General features: G+C 38.5%; 1 protein-coding gene across 5 annotated transcripts in view; it reads right to left on the bottom strand.

Moving 5' to 3' along the window:
* LOC107850201 (protein ILITYHIA) overlaps positions 1–21,599 on the bottom strand; it is a 59,321-nt gene that overhangs the window by 20,132 nt on the left and 17,590 nt on the right. For 2 of the 5 annotated variants that reach the window (XR_007048696.1, XM_016694616.2), the window contains exons 13-34: positions 21,087–21,206; positions 20,940–20,999; positions 13,422–13,544; positions 13,234–13,333; positions 12,984–13,159; positions 8,451–8,747; positions 8,226–8,342; positions 8,026–8,127; positions 7,798–7,947; positions 5,926–6,090; positions 5,652–5,828; positions 5,046–5,168; positions 4,758–4,838; positions 4,555–4,671; positions 3,404–3,576; positions 2,365–2,442; positions 2,087–2,234; positions 1,344–1,466; positions 1,190–1,246; positions 991–1,101; positions 686–877; positions 434–607 (exon numbers count right to left, since the gene is read on the bottom strand). Coding sequence is in view for 4 of the 5 variants with exons in the window: in XM_016694616.2 (XP_016550102.2) it covers positions 434–607; positions 686–877; positions 991–1,101; positions 1,190–1,246; positions 1,344–1,466; positions 2,087–2,234; positions 2,365–2,442; positions 3,404–3,576; positions 4,555–4,671; positions 4,758–4,838; positions 5,046–5,168; positions 5,652–5,828; positions 5,926–6,090; positions 7,798–7,947; positions 8,026–8,127; positions 8,226–8,342; positions 8,451–8,747; positions 12,984–13,159; positions 13,234–13,333; positions 13,422–13,544; positions 20,940–20,999; positions 21,087–21,206 (2,964 nt within the window). In the remaining variant the exon portion in view is untranslated. The remainder of the gene's footprint in view (positions 1–433; positions 608–685; positions 878–990; positions 1,102–1,189; positions 1,247–1,343; positions 1,467–2,086; positions 2,235–2,364; positions 2,443–3,403; positions 3,577–4,554; positions 4,672–4,757; positions 4,839–5,045; positions 5,169–5,651; positions 5,829–5,925; positions 6,091–7,797; positions 7,948–8,025; positions 8,128–8,225; positions 8,343–8,450; positions 8,748–12,983; positions 13,160–13,233; positions 13,334–13,421; positions 13,545–20,939; positions 21,000–21,086; positions 21,207–21,599) is intronic. The other 3 variants (XM_047401861.1, XM_047401862.1, XM_047401863.1) reach the window with 3 other exon arrangements.

The raw sequence follows: 21,599 nt of genomic DNA, 5'->3' as shown, positions 1-21,599 counted from the left end.
TGCTAAACTAATGCAAGAGGAAAAGCAAAGTGTGCATACAGCATAAAACATTAATCGTAGTGACAATATTGAAAGAACTCCTTTAAAGCCATTTCAATTCGTTTATTCAAATAATGTCAAAAAATTATTTTAAAACCACCCCGCTAAACCAATGCAAGAGAACAAGCAAAGTGTGCATACATCAAAAAACTTTAATCTCGGTAACAATATTAAAAGAACCCCATTAAAGTCCAAAAAAGATCTATTATATTTACCTCTTGACAAAAGACCACAGGTAAGAGACCATGCAAATGCTAACTTAGAATGATATCCAAAATATATTTTTTTCAAAAAAGCTTAAGCACCCCCCCCCCCCCCCCCCCAACGGAGGTTTTCAACTCCTTATAACAAGAGAGAGAGAGAGAGAGAGAGAGAGCGGATGAGATAATTATACCTCACTTAGTCCCTGTGCAGCCCCAGAACGCTCAACATTGCTTCCATCAGACTTCAAAGTATCCAACAACCAAGGCACCAGGTCAGGGAAATTTTCTTCTCCCATCCCTCGTATAAGAGAACCAATAGCTCTGGCAGCAACTGATCGAACTTCAGGTATTGGATCCACAAGTACCTGAAATCGTATGAAAATAGCATTGAGTAAACTTTGGCACTCATCATAATCTGTTACTACAATTATTTTCAGATGTACCTTTTTAACTTCAGGGAGCAGTAGTCCTATGTAGGGTATCATGTCCTTCGGCTCTGTCACTAATGAACACATATTTCCAGCAATTTGTGCAGCTTTCTTCTTAGTCTCAGCACTCCTTTCACGAAGCCCTCGGTGTACAATCGGTACTAGCAGCGCGAGAGAAGGAGCATCAATTGAATTCACAAAAGTTGTCTGAAAGAATTGGAAAAAGGAATTAGCTTATCAGGAAGTACATGGAAACCAGAGTACCTGTCAAAAAGTGGGACATGGAAACCAGATAACACGTTATCAGTAAACATATTTACCTGGAGGAGAATATCAAGGGAGTATTTTGTATGCTCATTAGGATCTGTAAGACCCATTAGAAGAGTAGGGACAAGTGCAGATATCTCAGGGTTCTTTATTACACTCCCGACCTATACTCAACATAAGACAAAATAAACAATAAATGGCAAGAAGTAGAACAGGGAAAGTAAGAGAAACTTTATCATGAGATAGTTTAACCTGTTGAAGGGCCGTCTGTCCAGCTGATTGAACCTTAGGATGAGTGTCAGTAAGCACCTGTACAGTATTACAAAGCGGTAAGAAACTGAGACTAGTATGGCACTAGCCACTAGGCAGAGACAGCAGCACTGAGCTTGCATGCAATAGGACAAACCTCAGTTAACTTGGGTACAATCTTAGGGAGACACTGCGACAATTGCTGCGGAGCACAGTACGCCATGGCACCAAGAAGTTGTACACTACTCTGTTTGGTTCTCCAAGCCTTATCTTCAAGGCCCTGATGCAGAAAAGTAATTGTAAACATAGGTCTCATGTAATGAAGGATAAGTAATAAAACATGGGAAGATATTTAATAGCAGACTCATCAACTACAGCAGAATATCAAAGTTTTTCTGTTCATTTTAGACCCATATAGGTTATTTCAACAAAACTGAAGATCCAATTGTGTCATTTCAGATGAGATAAACAGATGCCAAAAGTTGATAAAAATCCACAGTATAAGCATTCATGAAATGTTACACTTGTTCTTCAAAAAACAAAGAGCAAGCGTTCATTAAGGTTACAGCTTCTCTATTCCTACGCAACCAGACAGTCCTCAAGGCTAACCAACATGAACTGCTGTGCAACAATTTCTCATCATCAGAACACAGAAGAACATTCTCAAAAGCTATAATTAATCCTATCTAAGAGTCCCAGTAAACTACAAGAGCCGTTTAGGATATACGTACACCGTAAAAGAATTTTGAACACTACTTCATAAGAGTACTCTATAAGTGTGCGTAAACTACATTGTGCAAGTTTACTCCATCATCCAGTTAACCACATCACTCAATCAATAAAGTATGAATGGAGTCAACTGCATTGAGTTGAGGTACCGGGAAAAGCTAAATTAAGAACCTTTAAAAGTGATGGAAGAATTAGTTTCACTCCTTGAGCACTAAGCTGAGACATCATTGCCCGAGCAGCGCATTCAGCAGCATCACGCACCGCAACCACTTGATCAGAGAAAGAAACCAAGAGGAACGGAAACATTTGAATTACATACCTGAAGGAAAAACAGGGAGACAGATGAAACGGAGCTGGTTAATCTCATATCCCAGTTCAAATTACATAAAAGGATAAGCATTTCATTTGTATCATTTTCTACAGAAAAGAAGTATAAACATAAGACATACGGTTCAAACAACTTCCCGAGCTTCTCACAGAAGCATTCAAATGCAAGCAGTGCTCCTTCACGGCTCTTAGCCGAATTCCTGCAAATAAACATCATTCAGATCCAGGAAGGAGAAACTTACATATGTAGAAAGGTGCAGTTATTGAAATATAATGAGATCGCAACCTCGCGATAAAACCATATCAATGAAACAATGTTGAATGTCAACTGTTGCTAGCTAAAATGCCAAGCAAGAAATACTCTGAAATTCTATAAACTGCATCCCGCATTTGCTGGAATCAGATGTATGAATCCTATTTATCCACTACCCTCTATTCAGGTCCAATTTTTTTCAATACTAATATACAATTCGGTAACAGCATGAAAAACTTCCAGATCATATCAGAAACATATAACTATGGTCAGAACACAGCTAATCGATGTAGATATTTCATGAAGAGGTCCTCTAAAGTTCAGAGCTCGAACTTTAGTAGCAACTATCAGGAAAAGAGGCGACATGCTGAAAGATAACAAAGTCACTTTTCCCCTTTTTCCTTGTTGTGGACAAGTGCAACTGGAAGATTTAACTGAAAAATTAAGCCAAGAAGCATTTATCTAATTCTACATTTTTAAGACATAAGCAAAAGCACATAATCGAGCCACAAAGGCATACAGAATAGCTTTATTAATTATCATTCTATGTGGTGGGGCCCTGATTATTTTTATTAATCATCATTTTATGTGGTGGGGTCCTTCCCCGGACCCTGCGAAGCAGGAGCTTTAGTGCACTAGGCTGCCTTTTTATTTTATCATTGATATAAAAGCCTATACGTCAAGCGATCATAACCTTGAAATTTCATTTCAACAATATCTAGCACATAAAGATGAAGGTAAATAGAAGAATGAGTTCTTCGGACTAATTCCATAATATAATGCCTCAACTGGGTTGTTATTCATGACATTTCATCACACCCTCCGAAAAGAACAGAAAATTACTGAGTTAAATCACAGGGTAACTCAACCTCTAATTTAGAGTGATTGACACATGCCAGAAGACTAACCTGTCAGCAAAACCTTCATGTAATGCTGCTACAATGCCATATTTCTTCAGGCAAGATATTCCAAATCCCTTCACCAGCCCTGCAAGTCCAAATGCTGCACCACGACGCTCTCCATATTTGTCACTCTTCATTAGCTGGTCCAAAAGCCTAGAAACCAGAGATGGTGCATCCTCCTGGTGCAAGAGAAGAGATGGGCAAAAAGAAAATCCAGTTTCAGCTTGCAAATTAGGTATAAACTAACAAAAAAGATGTTGGGACAGAGAAAGAAAGAGATGGCTAAGGAAGAAAAATATCAAAAAAGAACAAATCTGGAAGAAACAAAGTCAAAATTATAGAAATGGAACTAGGACATACATAAGTCATTTATATTTCCATGACTTTATGCAGTACAGAACAAGAAGGAAATAGAATGCTAGAGAAATTTGAATTACAAAACAAACTTAAAAGCTATGCGAGACGAGAATTCCTTCAGAAATATCTCAAGTAACTATCAGGATTAGCATGGTAAATACATGAGAATAGGTCTGTAGTTAGCCAAACAAGTCTGCAATTACCACCTCAGAACACCAATGGCCTGAAGGAAAAAGGAACAAAATTCCACATGGCTTAATGATATTGGATTTTACTCATCGTAGACTGAAAGGTGTAACTGCAAGATTCATGCAAATTAGGATGATAACAGGGGTTAAGAAAATTGTCACTTTGGTTCTTTTTACATGCTTTGCTAAAAGTACAAACCCTTCCTGAGGAGGAATGTAAAGCTGCACAACCCACTAGGATACACGATATAGCATTCCATGCAGTAAACCTATTATAAATGGACTCAAATATGGTTATATATGGACATGCATATGGATATGGATTGGGTATAGGCACGTTTCCTGTTTTTATAGGTAAGACACATCCAAATTTTAGCAAGTTTAAGACATTTTCCGTAGGATCTAGATAAAGTACCCAGGCTCAAAACATATCCTTCTGACACATGCACGTTATGAAGAGTCAAAGTAGCCTGGCAGTAAGCAATAGCAGACACTTTTGACTGTTAGCGAGGAGTGTAGTAACTGCAGATTGTTCAAGATCTACAGTCATGTCATGTGACAATGTTTCTTGTTTGTTACATAGTGTAAGAAGCTTTCTAGAAGACAACTAACCTGTTTTGCTTGCATAAGTGGAGAAAGGCAGGTAGCGACAGCTCGCTGAACAGCTTCAGAAGGAGTATTCAGTACATCCAGCAACTTCTCTACAACTGTGTGAACCTTAGGGTCATCCTGTTCCAAAATAAACAAGGTATTAGAACCAGAATCTTCAGAAGTCTTTACCGCGGACCAAGTTTATAAGAGGGGAGATAAATTACCTTGGCCAAATGCTTAGCTAAGGCACCAGTAAATATTACCACACCTTCACGGACCAGATCATATTTCTCCTCATCTGAAGCCTGCACAATCAACAAACAGTTGGTCATTGTCAGCTATTTTAACATATGTCATATATTCGAAGACTATAACTAGCTTTAACTGCCACAAAAGCACAACAGGAGTCAACACGAAAAACTCAAACACCGATTACTCACCCCCAACCCAAAGGTATAAAACCTCCAAAGAGTAAAACACATAGATGATGTAAGGAAACAAATATACCATACCTTTTTGTTCAAGTAGTTTTCGAAAATAGGGAATAGCAATGAGACATTCTCTCTTCCATGTTTGTCAATAATAACTATGCCGGCATTGATCATTCTTCCTCTAACATCTGCATTAGGATCTGCCTGCATTTCCAAAACCCCCACTACTCAAACCCAAATAGGGCAAAACCTTTTCTTATGAAATTCAATGTATTTCAAATGAGTTCTGTGTTGATGGTTTACAAAACCAAGTGAAGCACCACACGTAATAAAACAGCTACTACTTATCAAGCGATGTGTGCTTTTAAAGCTTTTTAATACAAGGAGGGAACTCCTTAAAAGCCAAGATAAAAAGTATCTCAGCAAGGATCTTTCAATTGTAAGATAGTTCACATGTTTAGCATCACAACAAGAAGACAAACTCTTAGAAGAAATTCATTGCCAAAATCAGCATGACAAAGTAAATAAGAACTTGCGTGCACCTATTAGTGAAATCATTAGCAATCTTTGAGAGAGAGAAAAAGAACAAACAAAAAGTAAAAATGCAGTTCTTACATTTCAACCAGTATGATACATTAAAACATTGACATGATTAACGACACCTCATTCAGAGAGAGAACTTAGTACCAGTGCCCTTGAAATTAGGAATGTCATAACAACGGGAAGGTCTTTTGCTCTAAGAACCTCTGCCACAGAAAGTAAAGCCAATGCTATTCCTTGTCTTCCTATCCAGCCAAAATCAATGCTGTCTTCACCAGAACCAACATCACGGATGTACAAGGAAAATAAAGTTGAAAGACATTCCTGAAAGCGTAAAAACAAAGATTAAAAAAAAAAATCCACACTAGTCAGTTAATTTTTTATAAATTTCCAGAAAACAGAACATAGAAGACAAATAAACCTGTATCGCATCTGGACTTTCATCTAAAGCAGCAGCCAAGGCCTCAGCGCCAGCCACTCGCACATTATAATTAACATGGGAAAGAGCTTTGAAAATTCCAGAGTAATCTGTTCCTAAGTCATACCCGTAATGATCCCAGATGTCTTCAGCAGCTTCAGAAACACACTGAATAGAGAATACACGGAGTTCATACTGTCATGATAACATTTTGGACATAAAATAGACATACTGAATCACAGCAACACTTAATCTACACATTCAAATGAATGAACCTAACTTGACATAATCAAAACAAATAGTCGATTGAGTAAATCAGCAAATATCATAAGACCATACTATTCAGATACCGAAGTTATTAAGCTCCTACATTCATTTACCTAAGATCAAGCCATTGCTTTTTGTCACTTTCAACTAACAGGAAAGCCGAACTGTATATCTGGGCACGATCATTTCGAGAGTCAGGCAATTGCCCAATTTCTATTTAAAAAGGTAAATTAATTAATTTAATAATACCAAGGATCTGTTATGGGACTGTACAATGTAGTAAAAGAACAAACAACAAAACTGTTCCCGTCTAATTTTGTAGGAATTTGAATGTTTGTAGAACTGTTTCAGCTTCATTTACGCGTTCCATCCTACACCACAAGCAAAATAAAAACATACAAATAGACTCTTATCTTGTTGGTGGAACTCATATAATCATCAAAACACTATTTGTTTATTTCAGTCCAAACACTCCACCAAATACATGCAACAACTGCCCATTTTCTTCAAAGTAACAGGTAAAGGGAAGAACCATACCAGATCTACACAGGATGCCTACCAGAGGACAAAATAAATAACACACTTATGCACCCTCCTACAATTAGTTACCAGGATGCTTCTTGGGTAGGACCGATTCTACGAATCACAGAACCCAAATATTTAGATGCATGTGAGTTTTGCACTTGTATTACACTAGTTAGACAGCATGATATAGTGTACCCGTATCTCCTCTAAGTAATTTATTTTGCTAGCTTATGTTTTTTCATGTTGAACTTTCGACTTACAAGTTCGGACAATGTATATGCCACTTATAAAATGCTATGGGAGCTGTTAAACAATTTAAAAAGCATCCAGGGATGGTTTATGTCGCAAGAAGAAATGATAAATTAAAATCTCAAACTCTCTAGGAGAATAGAAACACCTTTCCAGCAAAAACAGAAGAGAAAAGCAGTAAATCAAGTTGCCCCCTGCTCCAGGCAACCACATTGGAGCTCATTATGTTGTGGAATGTTAAGCTAGACTAAGAGTCTAAAACTCTTCTCTAACGTGAAAATCTTGAATTTTTGATACTATTGAAATTTGAAAGCACACCGTACTTGATGCCAGTTATCATGCCCATCCTATATATTAGACAAACGTCCAACAATAATAGAGATCAACAATAAACATATGCACAGGGTTCATTCAACTTGATGAAAGCATGATCCCTTACTGGTCATCATGCAAATTTGAACAATATATCTTTTTTTTGGCACCAGTAACTTTTGAACAATATATCATTATTAATCCTTCTATTTCAATTTGTTTGTCTTACTTTTCTTATTAGTCCGTTTCAAAAAGAACGTCTTTCCTATATTAGCAACTCTTCAATTCCAATTTTCCACATGGTATGTTTAAGATCACGAGATTAAAGGGCATTTTGATACATTTTACATAGTTTTAGTTTAAGACCACAAGATTCAAAAGTCTTCTTTACTTTCTTAAACTCCGTGTCAAGTCAAAACAAAACAAACAAACTGAAACAGGAAGGAGTAATATTCAAGGGAACTGAAAATCCAGAGTTAAGCATTTATCACTAGAAAAGGAACTTCTACAAGAACGTAATACCTTTTCAGGATCATGTAAAGCAAGCCAGATACGGGTGGCAATTTCACTACTTTGAGGGACAGAATGACTAGCCAGAGCAGGAATGCACTTCACAGCATTTAAGCAAGCCATTCTTACATGGCTGTCTTTAGCATAAATACCACATAAAGCCTGCAAAGACCAAGAAACAGAGAGATTATAAATATTATGTAGAAGGGCACAGAATAAATTCAAAACCACATCACATACAGGTGCCACTTCATCTGATTTCACCCCAAGGCATAACTCATTTAATGCCGGTCCAATAGTTGCTTGATAAGCAGGAACAACACCCAGGACATGATAAAGAACCTACAAAATCACCAAGATAACAGTCAGAAATATATATATATATATATATATTTATGATAATCAAGCTATACACAACAAGAAGTTGTAGTGATCATAACTGAGAGCATTTGAACTCTAGGTAGGGGTAAGAACGAATCCAAATGCAAGAATATTATCTTGAGAACATCATCATGAAGTCTGGTCTTCTTGGGAGATAACAATATTCTCTCCATTATCTATGCATGCAACAAAAAGAAAAAATACATATATCAGAAAATGTCGGTGTCTCAGTGGCAAGGAAAAACCAGAAAAGTAAAGTTGACATGATCAGACCACAAACTTACAGGGAAAACAAAAGTAAATGAATCCACAGGGAGAGACCCAGTTTTGCAGGAGATGGATAAACCGTTTGTTACACACTCAAAGAGACCAGGCCTTCCATTTGATACCTCTTCACCAGCACAAGGAATTTGACCCCATAAGACATTAGCATCCGCTGACATAATTAACCTCAAAGCTGTTGCAATCTCAAGAGCCCAGTTACAAAGTGGAGTAGCAGTACACTTTGAAAGCTTCACGAGGGTTTCATACGCCACATCACCAACTATTGGTGACCGTAATACAGGATTGATAAACTTCACCTAATTATCAGATTAAATAAAAGAGTTAAAGACTGCAACATACAAGGGTATGACCCTTAAAAGTACAACCCATACACAAGAACAGTGTTACATAAGGGCACAGATTCCTTTTCCCTTGTTAATATAGGCCCATGGAATTAAAATAATTTTAATAGACAAGAAAAATCCAGAAGATAACAACTAGTTTGAGTAAAGTCTCTAACTTAAGTTCACAAAAAACACAAGGACATCAGCCTACAAAAGAGAATCAAGGGAGAAAATGAAGTCAGATAAACTTAACAACGATAAAAGAAATGTTTACGACCTGACTCAACACCTGTAGCTTAATTAGTTTTCATAGTCTTTCGCTTCCCCTTGTACTACAAATCAACATCTATTTTCCAGCTTGACTACATAAAAATTTTGGATCCAGCAAATTAAAGCTTAGGCAGCACCAAGGAGGTTCTCTAGAGCAAAAGATTGCACCTGACTTCCTTATATGCTAACTAACCTACATAGACAGCAAGGACATGGGCATATGGCATTTACATGACAACAAAAGGTAACTTCCCAGTCCTGTATAACACTGATGAACTCTATGAGCTTCTCTTCTCTGTTCTCTATTAGTCTATTTGTTAATTTTTACACAAAAAATGACAGCAAGAATATGCAGCCAATCTTGATTTTACGGATGGCTGCGATCTTTTTTAAACACCTGAGGTTCCTCTCCTTCCAAATTATCCACCAGGTGCATGCAGGGATTGTGTGCCACGTCCATCTTTTCTTCTTGGTGATAACTTCTCCATTCCAGCAAAACAGTAGGTCTTGAGATAAGGCATTGCCCATTTCAAGTTGAGCATATTCAGAAACATTTCCCAGAGTTTAGATACGACCTCAATACAAGAATATGTCAAAATTACTTCCATCCCTCTTTCACATCGACAGCTATGCATGTTGTAGCCTCTCTTTTGCAAGTTGTCTTGAGTCAGAGGTGATTAATATATGCAGCTTACCACGTACAACCTATGTTGCTCGGACTCGGCTGTTTTGCCGCCGAACCCGTCTCGACACGAGACGGGGACGGATGCTTCCGCCTTCTCCGATTCAGTCAACCGATTTCGGAGACGTTGACCAATTTAAAGAAAAATTGAGTGGAAACATTGAATAATTAACCGGCAACGTCTCTGATTCGGTCAACCGATTTCGGAGACGTTGACCAATTTAAAGAAAATTTGAGTGGAAACATTGAATAATTAACCAGCAACTTACCTTAAAAAATCCCGACCAACGACCACCGGAACAGAAACGGTGTTGTCGATGTGCCGTTCCCGGAAATCATCGTCGATGTCGCCGGAAATCATTGTCGACGTTGCCGTAAATCATCTGCGCAGTCTTCGTACCACCTTAGGGTACCGGAAATCATTGGCGCAGTCGGCGTTTACACAGAAGACGTTTTTTTTTTTCAAGTCAAATTCACTGTTTTGAAACTTTTGTCTACAGGTTTTTTTTTGTAAATACTATTTTTAATTAATAAAGAGTTACTTTACTATGTCAGTCCCTCAGTAAGGATATTTTATGTCGGTGATGTATGGTCTTTTTTTTTTAATATTATTTTTAATTAATAAAGAGTTACTTTACTATGTCGATCCTCAGTAAGGATATTTTATGTCGGTCATGTATTTTACTTTGACAGCATTTTTTAAGTTCTTAATTATATTTGTTTTTTATTTTAGTAAATAAACGTGAGTTGTAATTTTGGAAAAAGTTTTTAATAGAAATACTATTCCTAATTAAAAAGTGAAATCAAAAGACAAAAATAACTAAAAATAGTAAATTAACTAAAATAAATAAATCCTAATCCTTATGTGTCAAGGAACATTAAATTGATTTAAATTGGGAAAAGTCTAAGATTGTCTTCATCCATAACATTATAAATAGAACGTCTGTCAAAAGAAATTTTAAATTAAAAATTTGATTATTCTTTATCAAATAATATGGCATCATCCACATCGGGTAGTCAAAAGGGAAAAGGTCCTATGAGACTAACAAAAAGTATAGGAGTAGATTTTGATGACAAACCACAATGGAATCATGTAAAAGTAATTTCAACTGCTCTCAATGGTGGTGGAAATAGAACATGGTCATGTAACTATTGTAATAAACAAGTTACTGGAACATATAATAGAATTAAAGCACATCTGTTAAGATTATCGGGTCAAGGCGTTCAAATATATAGCGAAGTTCAAGGTGATACATTGAGAATTTTGAAGATGGAGCACGAACAAGCTGAAAATAAAAAATCTTCAGTTCAAGTTAATGCAAGAAAAAAAGTTGATTATGTATCTCTTCCGGAGGGCACTGATTTACTTCCAACAAAAAAAAAAGAGTTCAGAAAGTGGAGCTATAGGAAAATCTTTCGGCATCCATGAGAGGAATACTGCCGACAAATCAGCGGCTAGAATGTTCTACGCATCAGGTTTATCATTCAATTTAGCCAATTCTCCATACTTGAAAAAATATTCGACGTTTTTAGCTGAAAATTCCATCCCCGATTAGATTCCCCCATCATATAATAGGTTGAGAACAACTCTTTTAGACCAAGAAAAGACTCACATTAATAGAAAATTGCAACCAATTAAAGATACATGAAAAAAGAAAGGGTTGTCGATTTGTTCGGACGGATAGTCTGACACTAAAAGACGACCTTTGATCAATATATTGACATCATCTCGTGGGAATCCAATGTTATTAAATTCAATAAATTCTAGTGGGTGCATGAAGGGTGGAGAATATATTGTTAATTTGTTTGTTAAAGCAATAGAAAAAGTAAGTCCAAATAATGTTGTTTAAGTTATTACAGATAACGCAAGTAATATGACTTGCCGGAACTATGGTGGAGGAAAATTATCCTCATATATTTTGGACTCCTTGTGTTGTTCATTGTTTGAATCTAACTTTGAAAAGTATGTGCCAACCGTCTGATAAATCATCTCACTTTGCTAATTGCCAATGGATCTCGAAGTTACTTAGTGAAGTGAGTAATTTGAAAAACTTTGTTGTGAATCATGACATGGCACATGCGATTTTTCAAAAACATTCAGATTTGTGTTTATTGAAAGTTGGTGAGACAAGATTTACTTCATATGTTATTTTGTCGACTCGTATTCGCAAAGTGAAATCTTCTTTAGAGAAGATGGTCATGGATGATGAATGGAAGAATTATAAGGGGATAAGGAAATTGAAGCCAAAACTTGTGAAATAAAATCCTTTATAATGAATGATGAGAAGTGGGATAATATTGACTAATTTTTGAAGTTTACGGAACCTATTGTGAAGTTTACTGAACCTATTATTTTATAACCGTGGTGTTGGGGAGCGCCCGCACCTTTGACTAATTCCACGAGGACCTGCTAACTCCCACCAGCACAGGTACTAAGTAACTCTGTCCACCAAGGCGTGTACAGATGAGAAGAAATCACCTAGTGTTTGTGTTTCTGCCTGCTAGGAATTGAACATGAGACCTCATGGTTCTCAACCCACTTCATTAAATAATAATAATATTTCAATTGTCCAATTGAACTATATGTTCACTAATATTTTTTTTTAAGAAAAAAAAAGGTAATATCAGCTAGGTGCCCCCGATCATCAGCTGAAAATATGAGAATTGATGGTTTTATATTGTGGGCCATCAAAATCTAACATGTCTGAAGTCTGAATTTCAAAGTATTCCGCAATAGGCTAACAAGGACTCGCTGCTTTTCTGAGAAATCAACGCTCCTTAGGAGTTGAGACTCGGATAAAATTCAAAATTTAGATGATATAACAAAGATACCGAAGGTAACTCTACTTTAACTCAAAGTACAGATTCCTCAAAAGACCCACTATTGGTACTCTTTGCTGACTGATCAGCACAAACGTTTTCTTCTTATTAACGAGCCAATATAAAGTAGGATCAAAGCAACCCTTTTTGCACGAAATAATAGGAACATGGAAATATGTTCTAAGATGCTGATTCCTCATTATATAGTTTCCTATAATAGTAAAGACCGGCAGAATCTAATAATCCAAATATTCATCAAACAAGAGATAACAACTGAAACTTCCACTTCAGTAATATTTCCTACATTTTTCCTAAGCAACATAGGCATTTATTTTATCGATGGGGGTTTGGTTGAGTAGAATATGTATTAGATGATACCTGCTTAAAGTACAGTCAAGATATTATACTATATAGCAGAGAGCATAGAGCACACTAACCAAGGAAGGTAGCTGACTGTGAGTGAAGACAGGATTAGCTATGGCCATTTCTCCCAAAGCTTTCAACATTGCCGAAAGATTATTTTTTACAACCATGACCTTTTCACGTATATATGCCTCCTCCCTTAGCTGCACCTCACGTGCCTCTTCCTTTGCACTTTTTCCCTTGTCTTTATCTAAGAAATATTAACAAAATTATCTACCATGATAAAATTAAGTTCAGTAAAAACAGAAAAGACCAAAAAGGTACCAGCTTTCTTTGATGATTTGCCACCATCTTTTTTCCCAGCTCCAGTAACCTCTTTGCTAGAGGGTTCACGCCTTGCAGTATGATTAGAACTCATTTGGTCCTATACGAAAAAGCAAACTCTGCCATAAGAGAAGTAAATAAAGAAAATATTCAATTCTGGACTTGAGAAAGATAGATTGTGCACTCACAGCATCATTGTTATCATAAAGCCTAAAACGGCCTTTTGGTTGTTTTGTGTTCTTAGTTGCAACAGATTCAGCAATGTAAACACCTTGTTCAGTGGAAAGTGTTCCTTCAGGAGTTTGAAATATCTAAACGCAAGAGAGACAATGAAGCAAAGTCAGAAGATAGTCAAATACCTATTAAGACGGTAGAAAGAAAGCAGATGAAACAGTCAAAATAGGATCTAAGGCCAATGATATTAAACACACTTATTAGGAAGCCAGGAAACTCTTTTAACTCAACAAAAGCTGTTGGTGATGGACTTGGTTATCAAAAAGGGCAGAAAAAAGAGGAGAGTGGAGGATCGGCCCAGGATTAAGAGGGGTAACAGCTTGGCTTTGGCCAGTGCTTTGGAAATAGGGGAGAAGTTGACGACTATGGGGGCTTGGGAGAGTAGAGGGGATGTGGATAGTATGTGGGAGACAACTGTCGGTTGCATTAGGGAAACCGCTAGAGAGGTGTTGGCCGTTGGGTGTCTCGAGAGACAGAGCTGGAAAGCACCAGGGGGACTGGTGGTGGAACAAAGAAGTCAAGCGGAAGGCAGAGACTAAGAAGGTGGTCTATGCTAAGTTGGTTGAGAGCAAGGATAATAAGGAGAGGCAGACGAATAGGGAGAAGTATATGTTAGCTAGAAGAGAGGCTAAGTAAGCGGTTACGACGGCTAAGACAGTAGCTTTCGAGAGCTTGTATGTGGCTTTAGAGGAGATAAGAAGTTGTATAGGTTTGCCAAGGCCAGGGAGCGGAAGGCTCTTGACCTAGACCAAGTGAAATGCACCAAAGGGTAGGATGGTATAGTGTTGGTTGAAGGTGCCCTTATTAGGAAGAGGTGGCAGTCCCATTTCCATAGACTTTTGAGCGATGAGGGGGCCAATGGTTTCGTGTTGAGGACTTGGAGAACTCAGAGAGTGGTCGCGACTATGGTTATTGTAGGCGTATCAAGGTTGAGGGGGTCAAGGAGGTTATTCGTAGGATACGTAGGTGTAGGGCGACTGGGATAGACGAGATTTCGGTGGATTTTTGAAAGAGCACTAGCGGAGCAGGTTTAGAATGGCTGACTAAATTGTTTAACATCATTTTTAGGGCGGTGAAAATGTCCGAAACTTGAGATGGAGTACGATGATTTCATTAAATAATAATAAGGGGGACATTCAGAGTTAGAACAACAAGAGGGGTATCAAGTTGTTGAGTCATACTATGAAGGTTTGAAAAAGGGTGGTAGATTTGAGGCTGAGGAGAATCGTGACTATTTATGAGAACTAGTTCGATTTGATGCCAGGTCGCTCAACTATTGAGGTCATTCACCTCGTGAGGAGATTAGTGGAGCAGCTTAAGGGGAGGAAGAAGGACTTGCACATGGTGTCCATCGATCTTGAGAAGGCACATGACAAAGTCCCAAGGAGATTTTATGGAGGTGCTTGGAGGCTAGAGGGGTGCCCGTGGCGTACACTAGGTCGATTCAGGGCATGTACGACGGCGTGAAGACTCGTACGAGGACTGTAGGAGGAGACTCGAAGCACTTTCCTGTTTTGACAAGGTTGCAACAGGGATCGACATTTGGCCTGTTTTTATTTGCCTCCAACCTGTTTTTATTTGCCTTGGTGATGAATGTTTTGACATGGCGTATTCAAGGAGAGGTGCCTTGGTGCATGTTATTTGCGAATGATATTGTCCTGATTGACAAGATTCGAAGAGAAGTTAATGATAAGTTGGAGATTTGGAGACAGACCCTTGAGTCTAAAGGATTTCGATTGAGCAGGACCAAGACGAAGTACTTGGAATGTAAGTTCAGTGATTTGTCACATGATGCTGACGTCGTAGTGAAGTTGGATTCTCAGGCCATTCAGAAGAAAAGTTTCAAGTATCTTGGATCTATGATTCAGAGAAATAGTGAGATTGATGAGGATGTCACGCATCGTATTGGTGCAGGGTAGTTGAAATGGAGGCTCGCTTCGAGAGTCTTGCATGATAAAAAGGTGTCTCCAAAGCTTAAAGGTAAGTTCCACAGAGTGGACGTCCGACCGACTATGTTGTATGAAGCGGAGCGTTGGCCAATTAAGAACTCCCACATCAAAAGTCAAAGGTGGTGGAGATGAGGATGTTGGGATGGATCTGTGGTTGCAATGGATGTGTGGCCTTATCAGGAGAGATAGGGTTAGAAATGAGATTATTCGGGAGAAGGTGAAGTGTCTTCGGTGGAGGAAAAAATGCGGGAAGTGAGGTTACATTAGTTCAGGCATATGATGAGGAGGTGCTCAAATGCTCCAGTACGGAGGTGTGAGAAGCTGGCTATGAATGGTTTTAGGCGGGGTAAAGGTAGGCTGAAAAAATATTGGAGAGAGGTGATTAGGCATGATATGGAGCAGGTACAGCTTATGAAGAACATGACCCTTCATAAGAAGATATGGAGGATACGGATTAAGGTAAAGGGTTAGTGGGTAAGAGTTTGTCCGTAATGCCAGGGAAAAGTGTTTTGTCTGCGTCTGGAGTTTCTTTCGTGGTGTTTCGGTGATGTCTACGATTCCGAATAGATAGTTTATACTATTATCTTGTGGGTATCTTGTTTCATGTATTAGCTAGCAGTGTGTTATCCCTTTTTTTGGTTATACTGTTATCTGTCATGAGCCGGGGGTCTATCGAAAACAGCCTTTGTACTACATCTGAGGTTGAGGTAGTGGTATGGACTGCATGCACATTATCCTCCCAAGACCCCCACTATGTGGGAATACACTAGGTATTATGTTGGTGTATTAAAAAAACAGGAAACAATAGCTCTATACAACATCAGAGATAGTTATGTGCCTAAAAATAAAAATTTCTTTGACTTATAACCCCACCCCCCACAAACCCCGAAACACACGAGAAACGAAAATGATTAAGTATATGGTTTGATGATAGGGACTTTGTTGTTTTCCAAATATTTTATCAAGTATTTTTCATTCATAAACATGACCAAATTGGTCGTATGCATAAGTTACCAAAAGATCAAAACTCTACAAAATATGAAGCTCTACAAAATCCACCCAATCCTCTAAGCAAGAAGGAACTTTCTGTTTACACTAAAAGAAAATAAGAGAGCAGAGACTACTCCTCAATTGCAAGAAACTCGACTGCACACCTTCATAAGCTCTTCTATTTCTCTCCCCAAACTACCCACATTAATGCTATCGGAACCATGTTCCAAGACCTTCGTCTTCCTCGCCTTCTCCCACTCTTCCAACTCAGCATCAGATATTTCACAGTTCTTGGCATTACTCAAGGAGTGTGAAATCGTCTTAACATATTCCACCATAATCGCATTGTAAGCCCGCAATATAGAAAGAGGTGATCCACATCCTCACCCATCTCATTGCACATGTAGCACCAATGCACGCAAACAACCTTCCGCTTTCTAAGATTTTCGATCGTTAAAATCACCCCTTTAGTGGCTAGCCAAGTGAAAAAAACACACCTTCCTTGGCATATTTTGAACCCATATTGCATTACATGGAAACTCAACCTCCTTCCTAACCAAAAGTTTCTCAAAAAAGACCTCACGGAGAACACTCTATTACTTCCAAGACCCCACCGCCACCCATCGGGATTATCCGTCAAATTGGCTTACTTGTCAAGAAGGTTTATCAATCTTTGAAACTCACTCACTTTCCATTATTGAAAATCCCTTCTAAATCTCAGATCCCAAAAAGTCTCTCCACCTTGTGACCTCCTAATTTGTTCAATAGTCAAGTCTCTTTGGCAAGATATCCTGTACAATGTACACAGGAATTCATCTTTCAAAATTATATCCCCACACCAGTTATGGCCCCAAGAAAATACTCTCCTTCCATCACCAACCTTGAAAGAGATATTTTCAACGAAAAAATCCCATACTTCATGATATTTCTCCAAAGGCCGCACCCGAAAGGCAAAACAATATCTCTAGTTCTCCATCCCCCATCCATAATCCCATATTTACCACCTATCACCCCCTTCCATAAAGCTTGTACCTCCACCCAGAACCTCTACGTCTATTTGCCCAATAAAGCTTTATTAAAGACTTTCAAATTTTTAACTCTCATCCCCATTTTTTAAGAGATGTGACAACCTCCCAATACACCAAATGAAACTTCTTTGCCCAATTCTCCGCATCCCAAAGGAAATTTCCCTGAATCTTTCCCTATTTTTCAATTACCGTGGATGGAACAAGAAGCAAAGACAAGTAGTAAATGGAATGCCTCTTGATAAGCACTTCCTTCCCACCCTTGGACAAATATATTTTCCGCCATCCTGCTAGTCTCGTCTCAACCCTTTGAATAACTGAATTTCACAGTGAGATCCTTGTTCAAAGCACTTGAAGGAACTCCAAGATATGTAGTCGTAGTGAGATCCTTGTTCGAACCACCTAAAGGAACTCCAAGATATGTAGTCAGAAGATCCCCAACCTTACAACTAAAATTTGAGCAAGTGCTCCAATGTCATTCACCTCCCCAACACCCCAACAGGAAATATCTCACACTCTTCAGGTTAATTTTAAGTCCTGAAACCAAGTGAGAATTTGGCCTAAACCTTGTCCTTTTACAAAGCATAACGAGATTTGTTTTCAATAGTATCTATATAAAATTCTAAATCTAATTAATGACTAGATGTTTATTTGTAGCTAATTGAATTGGTTAGGAAGAATAAGAAACTTAGACATGTAACAAGGTTTAAACTAGGAACAGAACCTAACAACCTAAAACACAAAATTAAACTAAACCTAATAGCAAATAAGTTACAAAAAAACGGTTGAGGAAATGAAAGAGTTTGTCATCGTGAGGGTTACTGAAGGCTGGTCGAGGTGTGGAAAAGGGTATCAGCAGTAAAAAAATTTGACAACCGTGGTGTGCGGTACAGCTTGCGTACACCTCGACTAATTCCAGTGGATACCCGCCACCTCCCCTCCCACCAGCATCAGGTATCACTAGGCAACTCTATCCGACAAGGCTAGAATACAACAGCAGCAACAAACCCAGTGTATTCCTACAAAGTGAAGTCTGGGGTGAGTAAAATGTTACCGCTACCTCCGAAAAAATAGAGGCTGTTTCCGATAGACCCCCGGCTCAGAATAGAGAATAGTACACAAGATCGTAGTGAAACATGAAGTAGGATGGATGACATAACAAAAATAAGAAATAAAAAATAATAAAATAGATATCAGAGAAATACGAAACAATAGAAATACGAGCAATTCAACAACAAAAAACAACAACAAACCCAGTGTATTCCCCCCGCGTGGGGTCTGGGAAGGGTAAGATGTACGCAGTCCATAGCGCTACCTCCGAAGAAGTAGAAATTCGAAATAAGAAATAAGAGATAGGACACCCACCTTGTAGTAACATACACTCACACAGCAAAGACACCCACCACACCTAAACTCTCCTGACTATAGGCTCCTACTAAAGGACACAATCCTAGGATTACTAACTCGGCTACACAAGAGCTCTCCTAACACCTTGCTATAACCCACACACTCACACTAGCATTCTACCCTTATCCGCGACCTCCACACCTTCCTATCTAGGGTCATGTCCACAGTAAGCTGTAGCTGCTCCATGTCATGTCTAATCACCTCCCTCCAGTATTTCTTCGGCCTACCTCTACTCCTCCTAAAGCCATCCAAAGCTAGCCTCTCACACCTACGAACTGGGGCATCCGTGCCCCTCCTCATCACATGCCCAAACCATCTCAGCCTTCCTTCTCACATCTTGTCCTCCACCGAAGCCACTCCTATCTTCTCCCTAATAGTCTCACTCCTAACTCTATCCCTTCTAGTAAGTCCACACATCCAACGCAACATTCTCATTTCCGCCACCTTCAATCATTGAATGTGGGAGTTCTTGACTGGCCAACACTCTGCTCCGTACAGCATGGCCGGACGAACTGCCACTGTAGAATTTGCCTTTAAGCTTAAGAGGCACCTTCTTATCACACAACACTCCCAGGCAAGCCTCCACTTCATCCAACCTACTCCAATACGTTTAGAGACATCCTCATCAATCTCGCTATTCCCCTGAATCATAAACCCAAGATACTTAAAACTATCCCCCTTACAAACATCCTGGGAATCCAACCTCACCACCACATCGTCCTCCTGACTCGAGTCACTAGTGTTTTAGGGGAGAAATCACCTAGTGTTTTTGACTCGAATGGAATTTTAACTTGAAACCTCATGGTTCTCACCCGCTTCACTGGCCAATAGGCCACATCCTTTGTGCAGTGTATCACTAGTAATTGAGCTCTCGTACGTTTGACATGTACTAAGACTAGAACGTGCCAATATGCTAGATATAAGATATGAAAATAACATTCCCAAATGTTTGATGGGGTAACTTGCATTAATTTACGCACATACTGGGGGCCTATTTGGACATAGAACTTTTATGCTTTTTTCAACTTTTATTTTTCAAAGAACTGTTTGGTTATACATTGTATTCTATCTTTCACTCCAAATTGAAGTTGAGGTATCCAAGTTTGAAAAACTTGTTCTAACCACTTCATCGAGTTTTTTAAAAAAGAAACCCTGACAATGCTAGATTACAATGGTTGAAAACCAAAAATGAGAAGTTCACAGTAAATTCAGCAGAGACATTTTGACAGGCCAGCTACAATGCTAGAACCTTGGACCTGGAAGATAATATGGAAAGCTAAAATACCACATAAGGTGGCTTCTTTCACATGGGTAGTCATCAGGCAAGCAGTATTAACCCAGGATAATCTCATGAAAAGGGGTAGGCAATTATGCACAGGTGTTTTTTTGTGAAACAAACACAGAGACAACAAACCATCTTTTCATACATTGTAGAGTGACAGAGAAGTTGTGGCAGATGTTTAACTTCAGGGGTATCAGTTGGGTCATGCCAAGAGACACCTCGGAAACTTCAGCTTGCTGGTACAGAGAAGGAATTATGTCAGGTCACAAGGAGAGATGGAAGATTGTCCCTGCATGGATCTGGTTGACAATTTGGAAGGAAAGGAACCAGAGATGTTTTGAAAACAAGAGCATCCCTTTCCAGAGTTTAAAGTTAAATTGCCTAGTAACCTTTTTATTTTTGGTGTAATCATGCCCTCCCCAAAGAGGTGGAGGATATTACTTACTTTATTAACAGTTTAGGAGGGCTGTAGATGATAGATTTTGTGGTTTCTTTGCACCTATGCACACTCTGATGTAATTACTACTGAAAAACACTTTTGGTGTATTTCTTTGTCAATAAAATGTTACCTGTTCAACAAACAAAAAAAAGAAACCCTGACAGACCTTTAACATTTTTCAAGTGTAACGCATGTCCAAACACAACTTTAATTCCCAAATACCCTTTTTCAACTTAACTTCAAATAAACGACTATATAGGTTGTACCAAGCACAGAACATCACAATGATGTTGTACAAAATTTAACATGATCCATAAATTTCTAAAATTATGTGCTGCAATCATCACTTAATCTAGCGACAGGAAAGGAAATGATATTACCTGAATGTCGTTTTCAGATAACATATCATGTGCCGAATGGTCTGGAAGATTGTTGAAGTACTGCCAAGTAGAAGTAAAGAATTTATAACCACGTTAGGCAATAACAAGTGACAAACAATATAACTCCCAAAGAACCATGCCAGTAACCTTCTCGAACTCCATGTAGGTTTCTCCAGGTAACATGGACATCAAAGTTGATAAGGAGTTTATTGCTGCTTCTTGTGCAAAATGATTACCACTCATCAGACCAGTTGGTCCCAACAAACCCTGCAGGTTAAAAACATGGGACAAGTTACTTAATGTATGATAATGAAGGATGATATCCAATTGACATAACACTCTGCTCAACTCCAGGAAGGAGAGAGGGAACGTGAAAGATCGAAAAAACGATTCATTCACTTCATTTAGGCGATTATTGATGATTTATTTTTGGTTGTTTGACACATTTGAAAGGAAGTAGAAGTATTATACTTCCACCTTTCCACCAAGTTATGGAAGGATTAAAAAGGCTATATGGAGGGCTTGGACTACACTTTAACGTTCTCTCACTCTTACTTCCTTACCAAGCAAGAGAAAGAACCCATTGCCACACAATTTTACTTCCACTCATCCAAGCCCAGTTGAAGTTATTAGGCAATTAGAATAGGGAAGAGGACATAA

This window comes from Capsicum annuum, chromosome 12, assembly GCF_002878395.1.
Source record: "Capsicum annuum cultivar UCD-10X-F1 chromosome 12, UCD10Xv1.1, whole genome shotgun sequence".
In the NCBI taxonomy this organism is placed as follows: domain Eukaryota; kingdom Viridiplantae; phylum Streptophyta; class Magnoliopsida; order Solanales; family Solanaceae; genus Capsicum; species Capsicum annuum.
Note: the sequence above shows the minus strand (reverse complement) of the source record. Positions and strands in the feature narration are given on the sequence as shown.